The sequence below is a fragment of the Tursiops truncatus genome, chromosome 9 (genome assembly GCF_011762595.2).
Source record: "Tursiops truncatus isolate mTurTru1 chromosome 9, mTurTru1.mat.Y, whole genome shotgun sequence".
Classification (NCBI taxonomy): Eukaryota; Metazoa; Chordata; class Mammalia; order Artiodactyla; family Delphinidae; genus Tursiops; species Tursiops truncatus.
Genome location: NC_047042.1, coordinates 97,411,694 through 97,429,652, shown reverse-complemented (window position 1 = coordinate 97,429,652; position 17,959 = coordinate 97,411,694). Strand labels below are relative to the sequence as shown.

Here is a 17,959-nt window from a genome sequence, read left to right as displayed (position 1 = left end):
GGAGGGCGAGCTCGCACGCTAGCCCCCCGCACTCACCACTGCTTGTAATCCGCGTCACAGTTGCAGTAGTATTTGGGGTCCGTGCAGTTGCGCTCGATGCCGCAGGCGCATTTCTGAATTCCGGGCCCGGAGCCGCCCCAGTAGTAGTGCTTCTCGTTGGCTTTGCCCACCCACCAGGTGTAAGGGCTTCCATCTACAAGAAAGAGGAAAGGCACACTGAAGTAGGACCAGGACCCAGTCGCTATCATGTCACACTTACATCCCCCCAACCCAGGAGCAGCATCTCTCTCTGATAGACTGAACATCATTCAACCCTCTTAGAAGTCAATGAAATTCAATAACAGGAATATTTAATAAAAAAGTATCAGAGGGATTGGTAAGCTCGAGTTTTCCCACCGGGGTATGCACCTCTTCCTTTGAAAGACACGTTTACGTGCAAGCTGCAGGAATTTAGGAGCCTGTTCTGTAAACTGGCTGCCCAGATGGGGCACATCCACAATGAAGGTGCGTAGGCCATGCACCAATTCTTTAATATACAACTCAGTTCATGGCTAGTTGTGTTTTTTCTGTGAAATGACAGTCATGGAGATGACAGAATATTAGAGCTAAACATGGACTATGCCTTGGTATGATCTCTCCTTATTTTACAGGTAAGCAACTGAGGTCCAGAAAGGTTACACAATCCTTTCAATTACACAGCAGATTGGCTCCCAAACCAGAAGTTTGACACTGTATCTCACAAGACATTGCACAATGCTCTTTATACAACATTACTTTGCTTTATTATTTGGCCTAATATTCACCCATTCATTCATTCACTCATCTAATCATCAAACATCCACTGTGTTTCCATTATGTGTCAAACATTACAAGAAACTCAGCAGAATAATGGATAGAAAAGATACAGATTGAGAGTTCAGTTCAATTATTATTATGAACACACAGGAGAGTGGGTGAGGGAAAGGAGGTCCGGAAGGAGGGTTTCCTAGAAGAGGTAACATATTTGAGCTATGTCTTGAAGGTTAAGTTACCCAGGTGAATAAGGAGGTAAGAGAGATAAGGACTCCTACGTAAAGGAAGCAGATGGTAAAGTTCTATATGGAACACTCAAGTAGGAGTGTACCCATCGATGGTACAATAGGGCTGAAGAGATAAGTTTGAGAGGGTAGCAGGAGTAGGTCACAATAGAGAGTGGGTAAGGGTCATAGCACAACAAACTTTGTCCAAATAAGAAGTTATTTTGCCTTGGTTTATTCTTGCTTTTCTGCGTTTACTTCTTCCTATTTAAGAAGGTTGAACTTCATTCTGAAACTAATGGGAAACCATTCAAGTATTTTAAGCAGGAGATTTTCAAGATCAAATTTGTGTTTTAAAGGAACTACAGTGAGATGAAAGACAGATTTCAGGGGGATGGAGTCATGGAGGCCAGATGTGATGCTCCTATGTTAATACAAAAGAGAAATAATAAGAGAGTAGTGGAAATGGAGACGAAGAGAAAGTGGAAAGAGAGTTAGGAGGTATAACCAGCTTGGGAATGTTGGGATTTAGGTGGGAAGATGGTGTGGAGATTAATCCTGGGTTTCTGGCTCAGGTGACTAAGAGGATGGTGATGTGCTTCAGCAAGATAGATCACAGGGAGGAAGATGAGAAATTTAGGGAATGTCAAAGAAAGGATGGTGAACCTGGTACACGAGGTGGGCAAATGGCTATCGAAGTCTGGATCTCAGGAGCATTATCTGGGCTGAAAGTCCCATTTTAGGAACCATCAGGTAAATGATTGGTAGCAGGAGAGACATCACTGGAATCTTTTGGATTCCAACTGCATTTAGAGAACAGAAAGAGAGGGAGCTGGCCATTGTGGAGGTCAAGAAAGAAAATGGACAGAGAGGGTGGAGGAGAAACAAGCAAAGGATTTCCAGAAAAGCATTGTGGTCGGCATTGTCAGATTTCATAGCAAAGTCCATGAAGATGAAGGTCTGGACTTTTAATTTGACAGCTAGACGGTCTTTGTTGAGAGGAGTTTCAGGCCCCAAGAACAGCTTCCCATGCAGGAAGCTGGGGAATGAATGGAATCTCATGGAGGCTGTGCGGCCAGTAAACCTGCACTTCACAATTAAAGTCTCCAGGCACGTGACTAAAATTCCATTCAAATAACTCACCAGCCCTTTCAGGATGTTAGGTGTACACTTGTCCCAGTATCTGTGCATGTGCTTGTGCTTAGCAATAAAAGGAGGAAAGAGTCTTGCACTCAGTGAGCTATTGTGTGAACAGTCACAACATCTAAGCAAATAACACAATAAAGTAAGTGAGGGCCATACTGGAATTGTGTAAAAACTGCCGCTGTGCCTTCTCACATATGCCAATAGCTTTTGTTTTTGTTTTATGTAGAGACAGGCAATTTAAAGGTAGGCAACTGTACTGTGAGTTCAGGCTTGACATAATAAATGAGCAAATGCTCTGAACTTAGAAAGGAGTTATTCAGGTATTGTAATTCATACAAATTTCCAGATTTTCCAGTTGTGTTGACTTAATTTGGAAAAGTCACTATTTTTCCCTTCACAAGATGATTTATGGCACCTGAATGTTAAGAAATACATTAGAGCTGACCTGGCAAGCGGTACAGAGGGAGACGTCAGCACCCTGCTCTGAAGGGAGGAAGATGCCAGCTCTCTGAGATAAGGGTCCATTCTGAAACCTTGTCTCCCGCGTCTCTGGGGCCTGTCCCAGCAGATAGGGGGCTGTTTGCTTTCTACATTCAAGCTAATTTGCTTCTCGCTTCTCTTTCCATCAGGGTAAAGAGTAACACATCCAACTTCTGATGCTTTTTCCAATGTTGGAACCATGACCAATAATAAATTCTTGTTTCCTTTTGATGCAGTCAAGAGTTAAAAAAAAAAAAAAAGGCTTAAAATATTCCATTTACGGAAACTATAAAATCTGAACCAGGTCATTTGGTTAGTAAGCTGCATTAGGTCTCTGTGGATTCCATCTCTGGCCATGTTACAGGAAGAAGACAAAGGTGGATGGCGCTGTGCTTACCTTGCAAAGGCCCCTGGGGCCTTCCAGAAAATGACCAAGACTGGTTATCACATCTATTCACCACACTGCATCTTTTCAAGCTGACCTAATGCTAAATTCTTTCTCTCAAAAGAAATTTCAGTTACTATCACTGTTTTCGGAAATTAGGGGATACTAACACACCCGGTGGAGGGTAAGAAACAACCAGACACCCGCAGAACAGGAGTCAATGGGCTGCCTGGCAGGAAATGCCCTTGTTCTGCCTGTACGTCAAAAAGCCCATGAAAGAGTATGTATCTCAGAACCTCAGCTCAATTTCCGATTCTTTCTTCCAGCGGCCAGTAGAAACAACCTAACACTGTTATATTTTTGTCATAGAGAGTGATGATACATTGCATGAACCAGAGAAGCTGTATGGCTCAGTATTCTTGATAAAAATCAGGACGATGTCAGTCAAGGGAGCAAGGTCATCAGCAGCAGCTCCCTCAGCAGGAGACTGAGAAATGCGCTGCAGTGGAGGAAGAGCCAGCTGATTCCCAACCACGCCTACAGGAGTACCAGGAAGCCCAGGAGAGGAAGACTCATTGTCAAGTTGTTTGGGCCGTGGGTGTTCCAGTAGAAGCCCTAAGCTCTGCATGGGGCCCAGGCTCTGAACTAACCTCACATGGCAGACCTCAGTTCCTAGAGGGAAGGACTCCTGTTAGACATCAGGATGGGATCTAAGAGGGTGATCTGCAGCGATGTTTCTTGTATTCAGTGCAAGAAGGAGACACACTACTGACCAGGTGAGGGTAGCTCCATTTCCCCATTCTTCCCCCATCCCCACCTTTTTCTCAAGTCACTCCTAGTCTTATATAACTAACGTTCCCAGTTAGGGTGAGGCAAAATCAATGTTATTTTGTTCCCCTTCCTAGGAAAATAAGTGCAGTACAAAATGTTTTACTTAGTTGTTTCCTCATCTGCCAGGAACAGAAGAATGCCAATAAGAACAACACATTCCAGGGGAAAAGCAAGTTGTACCCTTTGCTATTAGTGTTGGCTCATTTAGTTAAATCAAATCATCATAATTTACTAATTTGGCATACATTTTATATTCAGCGAGAAGAGAATGGTTCAATCTGTATTGAGCAAAGAATTGCTTTTTTTCAGTGCTGTGCTAGCGAAGTGTTACTTTTTGCTTTACAAATCATTACTTACCTATTAATTGGCTTTGGGGAAAAGAGGTTAAAGGAGATAAAAATGGGAAGACTTTTTAAAAGACAAGATAAGGAGTGGTGAGAAAAGAAACAATTTAATTATCCAGTGCTAAGAGTTCAAGGATTTCTCTGATCTCAGAATATGAAGATTTTTGTTAACTATATTGAGTAGGTGTAATCACTGCAACGAGATTATGAAATGATAAACCACATTCTAGGTTAACTAGAAGCTGAATTATCCAAGTAAGTCATATTGTATTAAAACAGCCAAATATGGATTGAATTGAATGTAACCACGGCAGTTTGTACTCACTTAAGACCAAATTTTATTATGCTGAGGATTTATTATGGTTTGGATGACTAAACTGAAATAGGGAGAAAGAAAAGAGGCAACTTGTTCCTCCAAATTTAAAGAAACCAACAGATCTCTTGTTTTCTCCAATAACAAGTTGTTTCAGAAACACAAGGTCAAATGCATGGGGACTTCTTGATGAAAATGTGGCACATACCTGTGACTTTCAAAATATGTTCTTTAGAACTTCTGGGCTACACAAAGTAACCTAATAGTCTGCTTACATAAATATTACCCTGGCACATCTACGGTAAGACCCAGTATGGTCACTGGGACATTTAATTAGTTTCATTTCATCCACTTTTGCAGATAATAAAAAGCGTCATACCTAACATTAAATACTGCAAAGGCTTATCGTCTCCAAAATGTAAACTTAAAAGTATATTTTTAGCTTGATGAAACCTAGTCTTATTATATCTACCACTATCTCCTTATCTACAAATTGTGTTAAAGAATCACAGGTGGCTTTTTAGCAGAGGAACTAACTAGAGCAGGTACAATTGCAGCAGGAACTTGCCTTTCAGGGCTCTGCTTAGCGCCCCCTGCTGACAGCTCCCATACAGCACTCTCCAGAATGCCATCTGGCCCATTCTGGCTGTTTGAAGGCCCCTACAGCGCAGGATCCTCTTTCTAGAGAAAGACTCATACTCTGAAAAATCTCCCAGTACCCTTCCATCTTTACCGTGGCACCACCCAATCTTTTTTCCTCCAATTCATCACTAAATTTCAGCTGACCACCCTGATCTGATTACAATTATCCATGGTGACAATATACTTATTATAAGTAAAGGTATGTTTAATTCTAGACTGTAGATGCAAAACATTTTTGTACTGGTGAGAACCTTCCTCCCAATGCAAATGACAGAGAAGAAGGAAGGTAAAAGAACCTTTATAATAGGTTCTAGGTTGGGCTGGAGCAGAGAGGAAATTTGGAGGTGCTGTAGCTACCATAGAGCTCTCCAGATAATCTGATAGTTATAATTGGAAAGATCAAGCAGGCCAGAATCCCCTTTTCCTTCAGTAAGAGTTGGGCGCAGTCCAAGGGTTGCAGAGCCCTAAAGATAATGCTGACAGCTGCCCTTGCCCCCAGCACTGGAAGAATTAATCCAAAAAAGTCCTGTGGAGTTCATACTGCAGACAATGATGTAAAACTGGGAAAACTTATAATTTTGAAGTTATAATATAAACATTCAATTTGGTATTAAAGGTGAACATTTTCTCTCTCTATAATTGAACATCATTAAACTCATTTGATTAGGGCTGAATAGAAATGAGTGAAGCTGATTAGCTTCATGTTGCATCTTTCAGAGTTACATCAGATTTTACTATATTTTATTAATTTGAATAGGGACCAAATTTAGAAATGGAGAATTGAAGTTCAGATCAAAATGGACCTGAACTGAAATGTTAATTCATTAAAAATTAATTTCATTGCATAATATTTAAATTTATTTTATTGAATTGAACTTAACAGATTTCAATCAAGGACTGATTCCACTGAGCAGAATTTGACTGAGTTGAATCAAATCACTTTGAATCCTATTCAAATGAATTAGATTTTATTAATCTGAATGGAATTGAAGTGACAGAGTAGATGGGAGTTCATAATTCTGAGCAGAATTAAGAGAACAGAATAAGCCAACCCACTCTAAGTTAACTTGGCTTCAGTTTCTATAGAGGTCATGGGCATTCATGGTCTCCTAACTCTGGTTAATTCCTTTGTACCATGGCCCCACGAACAAAGGTGATTAATAGTACCAAAGTGATCGAATAGAACCACATGCTGTTTGTAGGATATAGTGAAGCACTTTTTGAGTCTTTTTCACTGGAAAAGCCCTGGGCAATTATATTAAATATTTCTTTTCTTCTTTATAGAACAAATGAAGAAGGAATTAACTGAATCCCAGGGACAATGATTTGTGTGAGTACTGGTTGCTCCCCTTATTTTTATTCTCCATTAAATACTGTAGTTATTTGAAAAAACATGCCTTCCCTCAGCCTATTATTTATACTGAATGTCTCAATATCCTGTGCCCTGATTTTATTAATTTTTATTTTATCTTTTAAATATAAAACAAGCACCTCAGCTTGTTTTGTATTTAAAAGATGGCTATAACTTTTCAAATTAGTAGCAAAATATTGTTTTGCAACTGAAATGACATGCTACATAAGCACTTTCTTAGGGCTGGAGAGACAATTTTGGGGGCAAAAGTGAAAACTTGATTCCTGCCCTTCTAAGGTTCTGAGTTAGTGGAGACCAAGTTATGTTTAGTAGTTTACAATTATGAAAGCTTTATGCCTGGATATCTGATAGGGCACACACACAGTAAGATGAAAAAATACACACTGAATGTCACAGGAGCAGTTCAGGCAATGGGTCCTATGGGATTTTGGAGAAGGGAGTGATTACCAAGGACCAAGGTGGACTGGAGAGCCTCCATGAAGAGACAGATCTGACTGCAGTTTTGATGGATGGGTAGGATCTAGACAACCGGAATGAGGATATGAGCATTTCAGAATCTCCTGAATGGCTGGGCCAAGGTGTGAAGAAAACATCCCACTCATTTCAGGAACTATGGGGTAATCACTTAGGCTGGTGGGGACAGTGTTGAGAAGTAGAATTTGTGGTGGGAGAAATGGTTATGGGTATTTTCGTGATATTTGCACTTTACTTTTGTAGTAATGGAAAGTCAACCTTAAATTTTTTAAATGTTAAAGCAGTTTACACATACAAATATTATGTTTATATAAAGTACAGGGAATAATGGTAAAATATATAGCCTTGTACTTAGTTTATCCATTATCATTGGTATATGGTATATTGTTCTTTGACTTCTAATTTTAATATTAATAAACATGGGACTGTGTCTAGTTTTTTGCTATTTCAACATGCTCTGTGAAAATGTGTAAGAGTCTTTTGAGCATATCCCTCTAGTGGAATTTTTAGGTCATATGGTTTGTGCATCTTCAAATTTCCCCAAATCACTTGTATGAATGTAGAATCCCACCGGCAGTATATAAAACTTTCAGTTGATCAAATCCTTGACAACCTCTGGTCTTAAGCTGTTAATTTTGACAACTGGCGAATGACAAATAGTATCTCTTTTTGGTTTTAGTTATACTTCCCTGATTGTTTGCCTTTCCATGTTAAGTTTTCATTTATACTTCCTTATTTAAAAAAATATCTGTTCATTTTTGGCTTATTCTTATTGGATTTTTTTGAGTTTTATTGATTAGTAGAAAATGCTCAGGAAAATGATACTTTAATAATTATAATAATGCAAATTTCACTTTTTTTAGTCCTTTTTCTTTTTTCTTCTTCCAGAACTCTAATTAGATATGTATTAGATGTTATTGATCTAATTTCTTGCTTTTAATCTCTCCTTCATATTTAACAACTCTTTGTCTTACTAACCAGATTTCTGGGAACCTTTTTCAGAATCTGTTTTCCATTTAACTAGTCTCACTTCAGCTGGGTAGAAACTGCTATTTAAGTCTATTAAGCTTTTAATTTTATCCATTACATTTTGATTTCTATAATGTTTATTTGGCTCTTTTTCAAATGCTACTAATGACTTTTGATAGTGTCTTCCGTCACCATCTCTTCAATTTCTCCTTAAAAATAAATCTGATCCAATAATTCCAATATTTAAGTCTTTGCAGGACTGAAAATGCTATTAGTTATTTCTGTTGACTCACAATTGTGGTATCTCGGTTCACTACACATTGCTTGAATATTTTCTCCTTTGAGATCATGTTCCTTGGAAATGCATCTCTGGGAATTCCTTGAGGTCCAGTTGAACCTCTCAGATAGTTTATATTTGCTTTTATCAGATACCTGGGGGGTATTACCAAGCTGAGACCTCTTTAGAATATATTTTCAGCTTGAATTTTTTTTTCCAACCGTGCAAACAGTGTGAAATTGACCTGTAAACAGGTATCAGAACTGGCTTTTTGTTGGACAGCTTCGAGGGATAATTTCTTTCTTTTTCTCTTTACCTCCATCCAAGGTCCAGACTGTCAAAAGTCCTGTGCTGTCTTCCTTTGCAGAGTGGGTTTTTAGGGTTTTTTTCTCACTGAGAATCTAGACTCTTGGATTTTGTTTTCCATAAAGGGATATTTGATTCAACTCATCACTTGGTATGACCCTTCTTCCCCACACAGTCATGGAAGCTGAAAATGAAGGCTGCAGGGAACTGGCAGAAGCCTTCAGGCCAGTTATGGCTTTAGCGGCCATTATGCTGCTGGTCCATGGTTTTGCTACTAAGGATCTTCCTCACTTTCATTCAAGCTCAATTACACATTTCAAAGGATTTAAAAAATATTTTTTGCATGCAATTTTAAATGTTTATAGGGGAGGGCTTTCATGGTACCTATCTGGTGTAATCCTGTAGTAGAAGTCTGTTCCTGTGGGTTTTAAAGAAAGTGAGAAGCATGTCGATGTGATGCTCTGGGATGTGCCATGAGGGAAAGGAGACTAGAAACAGAGGAACCGTTCTAGGAATGATGTGATAGAGACTTGGAGGATCATGAACACGCCCCACTACAGAGGCAGGGGTCAAATATACCATAAAAGGGAATCAGTGGGATTTGAGAACCAGATGGAACAGCTGGTGGTGACTCCTTGGTTTTAAGGTTAAGCAAATTTGAACATTTTGAAAGAATTTTCTATTTCAGAGGAGGGTGCTGGTTTGCAGAAAAGAAGTTCGGTTTGATTTTACATAGGATGAATTTGAGGTGTTAATGGGTCTCAATTGGGGCTGGTTCTACCTCCTCAGGTGTGATTTAGAAACAGCTGTAAGGTGCTACGGGCATTTAGTGCCCTGGGTCCAGGGATGCTAAATGTCTGGCAATGTGTGAGATAGTCTTGTACAACAAGAGCTCGCCCACTGCAAATGCCAACAGTACCCTGGTGGAGAAGCCCTCTTATATAGCAACGGTCACATGCGGATACACAGGAGACAAGATTTCTGACTTCAAGAGAGAGATCAGAGCCAAAGCTGTGAATCTGTGAGTCATCCATAGTAATGACAGAAACTGAGAGGGGACATAGTACTTGGAATGGGATCAGGGGCCAGCTGAGTGCTTGCCTCAAGGTATGCCCACAACAGAGGAGAAGAAGAAAGACTTTAAAAAAAAAGAGGCAGCTACAAAGAGGAAAGATAATCAAGGCAATGTAGTCTGAAGAAAGGTTACTTCTCTGAAGTCTGCTCTCATTCTCATTCCCAAAGGCAACTTATATTGCTCCCATCTTTGTGTTAAGCCACTGTCTATACAAACATATGCATTCATCATATTGTGTTGCAACTGTTTCATGTGGCCACTTGATCAACAAAGCACGATCAACATCAGTGGAATTGAGGCTTAGGGGGTCACTGATGAAACTGAAGGGCAGTTTCACGTTTCAAGTAATCAAACTTCAAGAGGTCAAGGTAAGGAGGATGTAAGGAAGCAAATATGAATAATCAAAAGAGGGAAGCCCCATGAGTATAAGGAGAGAGAGACCAGCCAAGGGGTGATCAGGGAGCAAGTGCAGATTCTACAAGACAAGGGGGTTGCAAAGAGAAAATGATGAAAGCTGTGATGACTGGGCCAATGTCGATCAATAACTATTGGGCTGGACAAAAAGTTCGTTCGGGCTTTGCCATTAAAAACCCGAGTGAACTTTTTGGTCAACCAAATACAATTGCTATAATGATTCTTACTGCATCTTCCCAGCATGCAGGAGCCTGAATCAGCCCCACATAAACACTGCCTTGGAGAAGATCTCAGGCCAACTTCCTTATCTTCAACCCACTCTGATGAAGATGCTACTGGGGGCATCATGAAAAGTACAAGAGGGAAGGGTAAGCCTTAATGCCACAGTGTTTTGAACTAATCCCATCTTCTCTACTACAACTTAAAAAAGAAAATAAAAACTGATGACATTAAAATAATTAGCCTTGACCTTTAACCCAGTCATACTACTCTCAAGATGGTATTTGTTACTATCTGAAAAATGTGATCTTTGAAGATGGTGGAGTAGAAGGACATGCTCTCACTCCCTCTTGCGAGAACAACAGAATCACAACTAACTGCTGAACAATCATCGACAGGAAGACACTGGAACTCGCCAGAAAAGATACCCCATCCAAAGACAAGGGAGAAGCCACAATGAGATGGTAGGAAGGGCGCAATCACAATAAAATCAAATCCCATAACTGCTGAGTTGGGTGACTCAAAAACTGAAGAACAATTATACCACAGAAGTCCACCCACTGGAGTGAAGGTTCTGAGCCCCACGTCAGGCTTCCAAACCTGGGGGTCTGGCAGCGGGAGGAGGAATTCCTAGAAAATCAGACTTTGAAGGCTAGTGGGATTTGATTGCAGGACTTCGACAGGACAGGGGGAAACAGAGACTCCACTCTTGGAGGGAACACACAAAGTAGTGCGCGCATCGGGACCCAGGGGAAGGAGCAGTGACCACAGGGGAGACTGAACCAGACCTACCTGTTAGTGTTGGGGGGTCTCCTGCAGAGGCGGGAGGTGGCTCTGTCTCACCATGAGGACAAGGACACTGGCAGCAGAAGTTCTGGGAAGTACTCCTTGGCGTGAACCCTCCCAGAGTCCGCCATTAGCTCCACCAAAGAGTCCACATAGGCTCCACTGTTGGGTTGCCTCAGGCCAAACAACCAACAGGGAGGAAACCCAGCCCTACCCATCAGCAGTCAAGCGGATTAAAGTTTTACTGAGCTCTGCCCACCAGAGCAACAGCCAGCTCTACCCACCACCAGTCCCTCCCATCAGGAAGCTTGCACAAGTCTCTTAGATAGTCTCATCCACCAGAGGGCAGACAGCAGAAGCAAGAAGAACTATAATCCTGCAGCCTGTGGAACAAAAACCACATTCACAGAAAGATAGACAAGATGAAAAGGCAGAGGGCTATGTTCCTTCATCACAAGATGAAGGAACAAGATAACACCGCAGAAAAACAATGAAATGAAGTGGAGATAGGCAACCTTCCAGAAAAAGAATTCAGAATAATGATAGTGAAGATGATCCAGGACCTCGGAAAAAGAATGGAGGCAAAGATTGAGAAGATGCAAGAAATGTTTAACAATGACCTAGAAGAATTAAAGAACAAACAAACAGAGATGAACAATATAATAACTGAAATGAAAACTACACTAGAAGGAATCAACAGCAGAATAAATGAGGCAGAACAACGGATAAGTGACCTGGAAGACAGAATGGTGGAATTCATTGCTATGGAACACAATAAAGAAAAAAGAATGAAAAGAAATGAAGAAAGCCTAAGAGACCTCTGGGACAACATTAAATGCAACAACATTCGCATTATAGGGGTCCCAGAAGGAGAAGAGAGAAAGGACCCGAGAAAATATTTGAAGAGATTATAGTAAAAAACTTCCCTAACATGGGAAAGGAAATAACTACCCAAGTCCAGGAAGTGCAGAGAGTCCCATACAGGATAAACCCAAGGAGAAACATGCCAAGACACACAGTAATCAAACTGACAAAAATTAAAGACAAAGAAAAATTACTGAATGCAACAAGGGAAGAACAATAAATAACATACAAGGGAACACCCATAAGGTTAACGGCTGATTTCTCAGCAGAAACTCTACAAGCCAGAAGGGAGTGGCATGATATACTTAAAGTGATGAAAGGGAAGAACCTACAACCAAGATTACTCTACCAGGCAAGGATCTCATTCAGATTCGATGGAGAAATCAAAAGCTTGACAGACAAGCAAAAGCTAAGAGAATCCAGCACCACCAAACCAGCTCTACAACAAATGCTAAAGGAACTTCTCTAAGTAGGAAACAAAAAAGAAATGACTACAAAAGCAAAGCCGAAACAATTAAGAAAATGGTAATAGGAACATACATATCGAAAATTACCTTAAACGTGAATGGATTAAATGCTCCAACCAAAAGACACAGGCTTGCTGAATGGATACAAAAACAAGACCCATATATATGCTGTCTACAATAGACCCATTTCAGACCTAGGGACACATACAGACTGAACGTGAGGGGATGGAAAAAGATACTCCATGCAAATGGAAATCAAAAGAAAGCTGAGTAGCAATAATCATATTAGATAAAACAGACTTTAAAATAAAGAATGTTACAAGAGACAAGGAAGGACACTACATAATGATCAAGGGATCAATCCAAGAAAAAGATATAACAATTATAAATGTATATGCACCCAACATAGGAGCACTGCAATACATAAGGCAACTGCTAAGGGCTATAAAAGAGGAAATCAACAGTAACACAATAATAGGGGGGACTTTAACTACTCACTTACACCAATGGACAAATCATCCAAACAGAAAATTAATAAGGAAACACAAGCTTTAAGTTACACAATTGACCAGATAGATTTAATTGATATTTATAGGACATTCCATCCAAAAACCTCAGATTACACTTTCTTCTCAAGTGCGCACGGAACATTCCCCAGGATAGATCACACCTTGGGTTACAAATCAAGCCTCAGTATTTTTGAGAAAATTGAAATCATATCAAGCATCTTTTCTGACCACAATGCTATGAGATTAGAAATCAATTGCAGGGAAAAAAACGTAAAAAACACAAACGCATGGAGACGAAACAGTACGTTACTAAATAACCAAGAGATCACTGAAGAAATCAAAGAGGAAATCAAAAAATACCTAGAGACAAATGACAATGAAAACACGACCATCCAAAACCTATGGGAGGCAGCAAAAGCAGTTCTAAGAGGGCAGTTTATAGCTATACAAGCTTACCTCAAGAAACAAATTTGAAACAAATAAATAAACAAACCTCAAATAAACAATCTAACCTTACACCTAAAGGAACTAGAGAAAGAAGAACAAACAAAACCCAAAGTTAGCAGAAGGAAAGAAATCATAAAGATCAGAGCAGAAATAAATGAAATAGAAACAAAGAAAACAATAGCAATGATCAATAAAACTAAAAGCTGGTTCTTTGAGAAGATAAACAAAATTGATAACCATTAGCCAGACTCATCAAGAAAAAGAGGGAGAGGACTCAAATCAATAAAATTAGAAGTGAAAAAGGAGAAATTACAACAGACACCACAGAAATACAAAGCATTCTAAGAGACTACGACAAGCAACTCAATGCCAATAAAATGGACAACCTGGAAGAAATGGACAAACTCTTAGAGAGCTATAACCTTCCAAGATTGAACCAGGAAGAAATAGAAAATATGAACAGACCAATCACAGGTAATAAAATTCAAACTGTGATCAAATATCTTCTAAGAAACAAAAGTCCAGGACCAGATGGCTTCACAGGTGAATTCTATCAAACATTTACAGAAGAGCTAACACCCATCTTTCTCAAACTCTTCCAAAAATTTGCAGAGGAAGGAACACTCCCAAACACATTCTATGAGGACACCATCACCCTGATACCAAAACCAGACAAAGATACTACAAAAAAAGAAAATTACAGACCGATATCACTGATGAATATAGATGCAAAAATCCTCAACAAAATACTAGCAAACAGAATCCAGCAGCACATTAAAAGGATCTTACACCATGATCAAGTGGGACTTATCCCAGGGATGCAAGGATTCTTCAATGAATGCAAATCAATCAATGTGATACAACATATTAACAAATGGAAGAATAAAAACCGTATGATCATCTCAATAGATGCAGAAAAAGCTTTTGACAAAATTCAACACCTATTTATGATAAAAACTCTCCAGAAAGTGGGCATAGAGGGAACCTATGTCAACATAATAAAGGCCATATACAACAAACCCACAGCAAATATCATTCTCAATGGTGAAAAACTGAAAGCATTTCCTCTAAGATCAGGAACAAGACATGGATGTCCACTCTCACCACTATTATTCAACAAACTTTTGGAAGTCCTAGCCACAGCAATCAGAGAAGAAAAAGAAATAAAAGGAATACAAATTGGAAAAGAAGAAGTAAAACTGTCACTGCTTGCAGATGATGTGATACTATATATAGAGAATCCTAAAGATGCCACCAGAAAACTACTAGAGCTAATCAATGAATTTGGTAAAGTTGCAGGGTACAAAATTAATGCACAGAAATCTCTTGCATTCCTATACACTAATGATGAAAAATCTGAAAGAGAAATTAAGGAAACACTCCCATTTACCACTGCAACAAAAAGAATAAAATACCTAGGAATAAACCTACTGAGGGAGAGAAAAGACCTGTATGCAGAAAACTATAAGACATTGATGAAAGAAATTAAAGATGATACCAACAGATGCAGAGATATACCATGTTCTTGGATTGGAAGAATCAATATTGTGAAAATGACTATACTACCCAAAGCAATCTACAGATTCAATGCAATCCCTATCAAATTACCAATGGCACTTTTTACAGAACTAGAACAAAAAATCTTAAAAGTTTGTATGGAGACACAAAAGACCCTGAATAGCCAAAGCAGTCTTGAGAGAAAAAAGCGCAGCTGGAGGAATCAGACTCCCTGACTTCAGACTATACTACAAAGCTACAGTCATCAAGACAATATGGTTCTGGCACAAAAACAGAAATATAGATCAATGGAACAAGATAGAAAGCCCAGATATAAACCCACACACATATGGTCAACTAATCTATGACAAAGGAGGCAAGGGTATACAATGGAGAAAAGACAGTCTCTTCAGTAAGTGGTCCTGGGAAAACTGGACAGGTACATGTAAAAGAATGAAATTAGAACACTCCCTAATACCATACACAAGAATAAACTCAAAATGGATTAGAGACTTAAATGTAAGACCAGACACTATAAAACTCTTAGAGGAAAACATAGGAAGAACACTCTTTGACATAAATCACAGCAAAATCTTTTTTGATCCATCTTCTAGAGTAATGGTAATAAAAACAAAAATAAACAAATGGGACCTAATGAAACTTAAAAGCTTTTGCAGAAAAGGAAACTAAACAAGACGAAAAGACACCCCTCAGCATGGAAGAAAATATTTGCAAACGAATCAATGTACAAAGGATTAATCTCCAAAATATATAAAAAGATCATGCAGCTCAATATTAAAAAAAGAAACAACCTAATCCGAAAATGGGCAGAAGAACTAAATAGACATTTCTCCAAAGAAGACATACAGATGGCCAAGAAGCACATGAAAAGTTGCTCGACATCACTAATTATTAGAGAAATGTAAATCAAAACTACAATAAGGCATCACCTCACACCAGTCAGAATGGCCATCATCAGAAAATCTACAAACAACAAATGCTGGAGAGGGTGTGGAGAAAAGGGAACCCTCTTGCACTGTTGGTGGGAATGTAAATTGATACAGCCACTATGGAGAACAGTTAGAGGTTCCTTAAAAAACTAAAAATAGAATTACCATATAACCCAGCAATCCCACTACTGGGCATATACCCTAAGAAAACCATAATTCAAAAAGACACATGCACCCCAATGTTCATTGCAGCACTATTTACAATATCCAGGCCATGGAAGCAACCTAAATGCCCATCGACAGATGAATGGATAAAGAAGATGTGATACATATATACAATGGACTGTTACTCAGCCATGAAAAGGAAGGAAACTGGGTCATCTGTAGAGACGTGGATGGATCTAGAGACTGTCATACAGAGTGAAGTAAGTTAGAAAGAGAAAAACAAATATCATATATTAACGCATGTATGTGGAACCTAGAAAAACGGTACAGATGAACCGGTTTGCAGGGCAGAAATTGAGACACAGATGTGGAGAACAAACGTATGCACACCAAGGGGGGCAAGTGGCGGGGGGTGTTGGCGGTGGCAGGGTGATTTGGGAGATTGGGAATGACATGTATACACTGATGTGTATAAAATGGATGACTAATAGGAATAAAAAAAATAATAAATCAAATCATCTTCACCAACAGCAAAAAGAAAGAAACAGCAAAATGTGGGCATCCTTTAACAGCAGAGTAAGACACTGCTTATGTAACAGGCAACCTGAGGTCATGAATCACACCTGCCACTCAGTGGAGGTAGAACCCCTTTCTGGTTCACAGGACACCAAGCCCTCAGTCATTCATTATCCATCCGTTATCAGGTCCTTTTCCCAGGGAACTAAGATGCTAAAGCCTTTCTCAATGGCACAGCAATTAATAAAAGTGGCACAAGTTCAAAGTCCTCCAATCTCACAGAAGAGCAGTGAGATGACAAAAACTTCATAACAAGTGTCATATTTTTCAAGTGGGTAAAAAGGATACTTATTTAAACAGTGAAACCTCTAAAATTTGCCCTTATGTTTTTTTTCCCCTTACAACAAAAGAATTGAACACCAAAGCACAGGAGCAATGTTTCCTTGTAAGTATTTAACTAAAACTTGTTTTATTAGCCTGCTGATTAACCTGCTGATATTAAATGAGATTCTTTAAAGACCTTCACATCGTGTCAGTCACTTTTTTTCCAGCAAGGCAACTGATTTCAGTTTGATTGTAATGAATGTAACAAATTATATAACATTCAGATACACTCTTTGGTTGCTGTTGCCTTGGAGCTCTGGATGAATAATTTTATTAAGAAGTCTATTAGGAAGTAATCTCCAAAACTTAGCAAAGCCACGTGCCTCTCTCATTTTAAGTGTTAATTTTCTTTATAACCTGCCTGGACACATTGTCCCACTTTTTATTAAGAATAACACACTTCCCCATTTCTCTATTGCTAACCTCTCACTTGTTGCAGGGCTTTTGTCCTCCTCTTGTTATCTCCACCTGGAGTCCGTCACCTCTTCCCTGGCTGTCCTTGGCTTTCTTCAGGCTTCAACTTAAATGTCACATCCTCGGAGATGATGTCCGGGATAACCCATCAGAAGTTGAGGCTTCTCTTATTCTCTCTCAGAGCACATGGTTTTATTTAATTATGCTGTTCATCACTATCTGCAATTACATTATTTCCCTGCTTGTTCACTGTTTGCTGAATGTAAGCCCCCTGAGAGCAGTGACACTGTTGTTCTCATCTCTACTGCACTGCCTGCTCTTGGCTTGACACAATGAATATTTGCTGAACTTAAAAATGATAATTATTTTTGCCTATTGATATTACACAGATCTCCAAAGTAGCCACAAGACTATCACTGACTCTTCTTTTTTTTTTTTAACATATTTATTGGAGTATAATTGCTTTACAATGGTGTGTTACTTTCTGCTTTATAACAAAGTGAATCAGCTATACATATACATATATCCCCATATCTCCTCCCTCTTGTGTCTCCCTCCCTCCCACTCTTCCTATCCCACCCCTCTAGGTGGTCACAAAGCACCGAGCTGATCTCCCTGTGCTATGCGGCTGCTTCCCACTAGCAATCTGTTTTACGTTTGGTAGTGTATATATGTCCATGCCACTCTCTCACTTTGT

At 39.3% G+C, this 17,959-nt stretch overlaps 1 protein-coding gene and 1 long non-coding RNA gene across 2 annotated transcripts in view; one reads left to right on the top strand and one right to left on the bottom strand.

The window, feature by feature from the left end:
• Nucleotides 1-17,959, bottom strand: part of CNTNAP2 (contactin associated protein 2) — a 982,287-nt gene that overhangs the window by 442,035 nt on the left and 522,293 nt on the right. Inside the window, exon 8 of the mRNA XM_073809473.1 lies at nt 37-193. Coding sequence (XP_073665574.1) covers nt 37-193 — 157 coding nt within the window. The remainder of the gene's footprint in view (nt 1-36; nt 194-17,959) is intronic.
• The window catches only part of LOC141279593 (uncharacterized), a 75,173-nt gene continuing 60,843 nt past the window's right edge, over nt 3,630-17,959 (top strand). Inside the window, exons 1-2 of the long non-coding RNA XR_012334135.1 lie at nt 3,630-3,803; nt 6,442-6,487. This is a non-coding gene — a long non-coding RNA (uncharacterized lncRNA). The remainder of the gene's footprint in view (nt 3,804-6,441; nt 6,488-17,959) is intronic.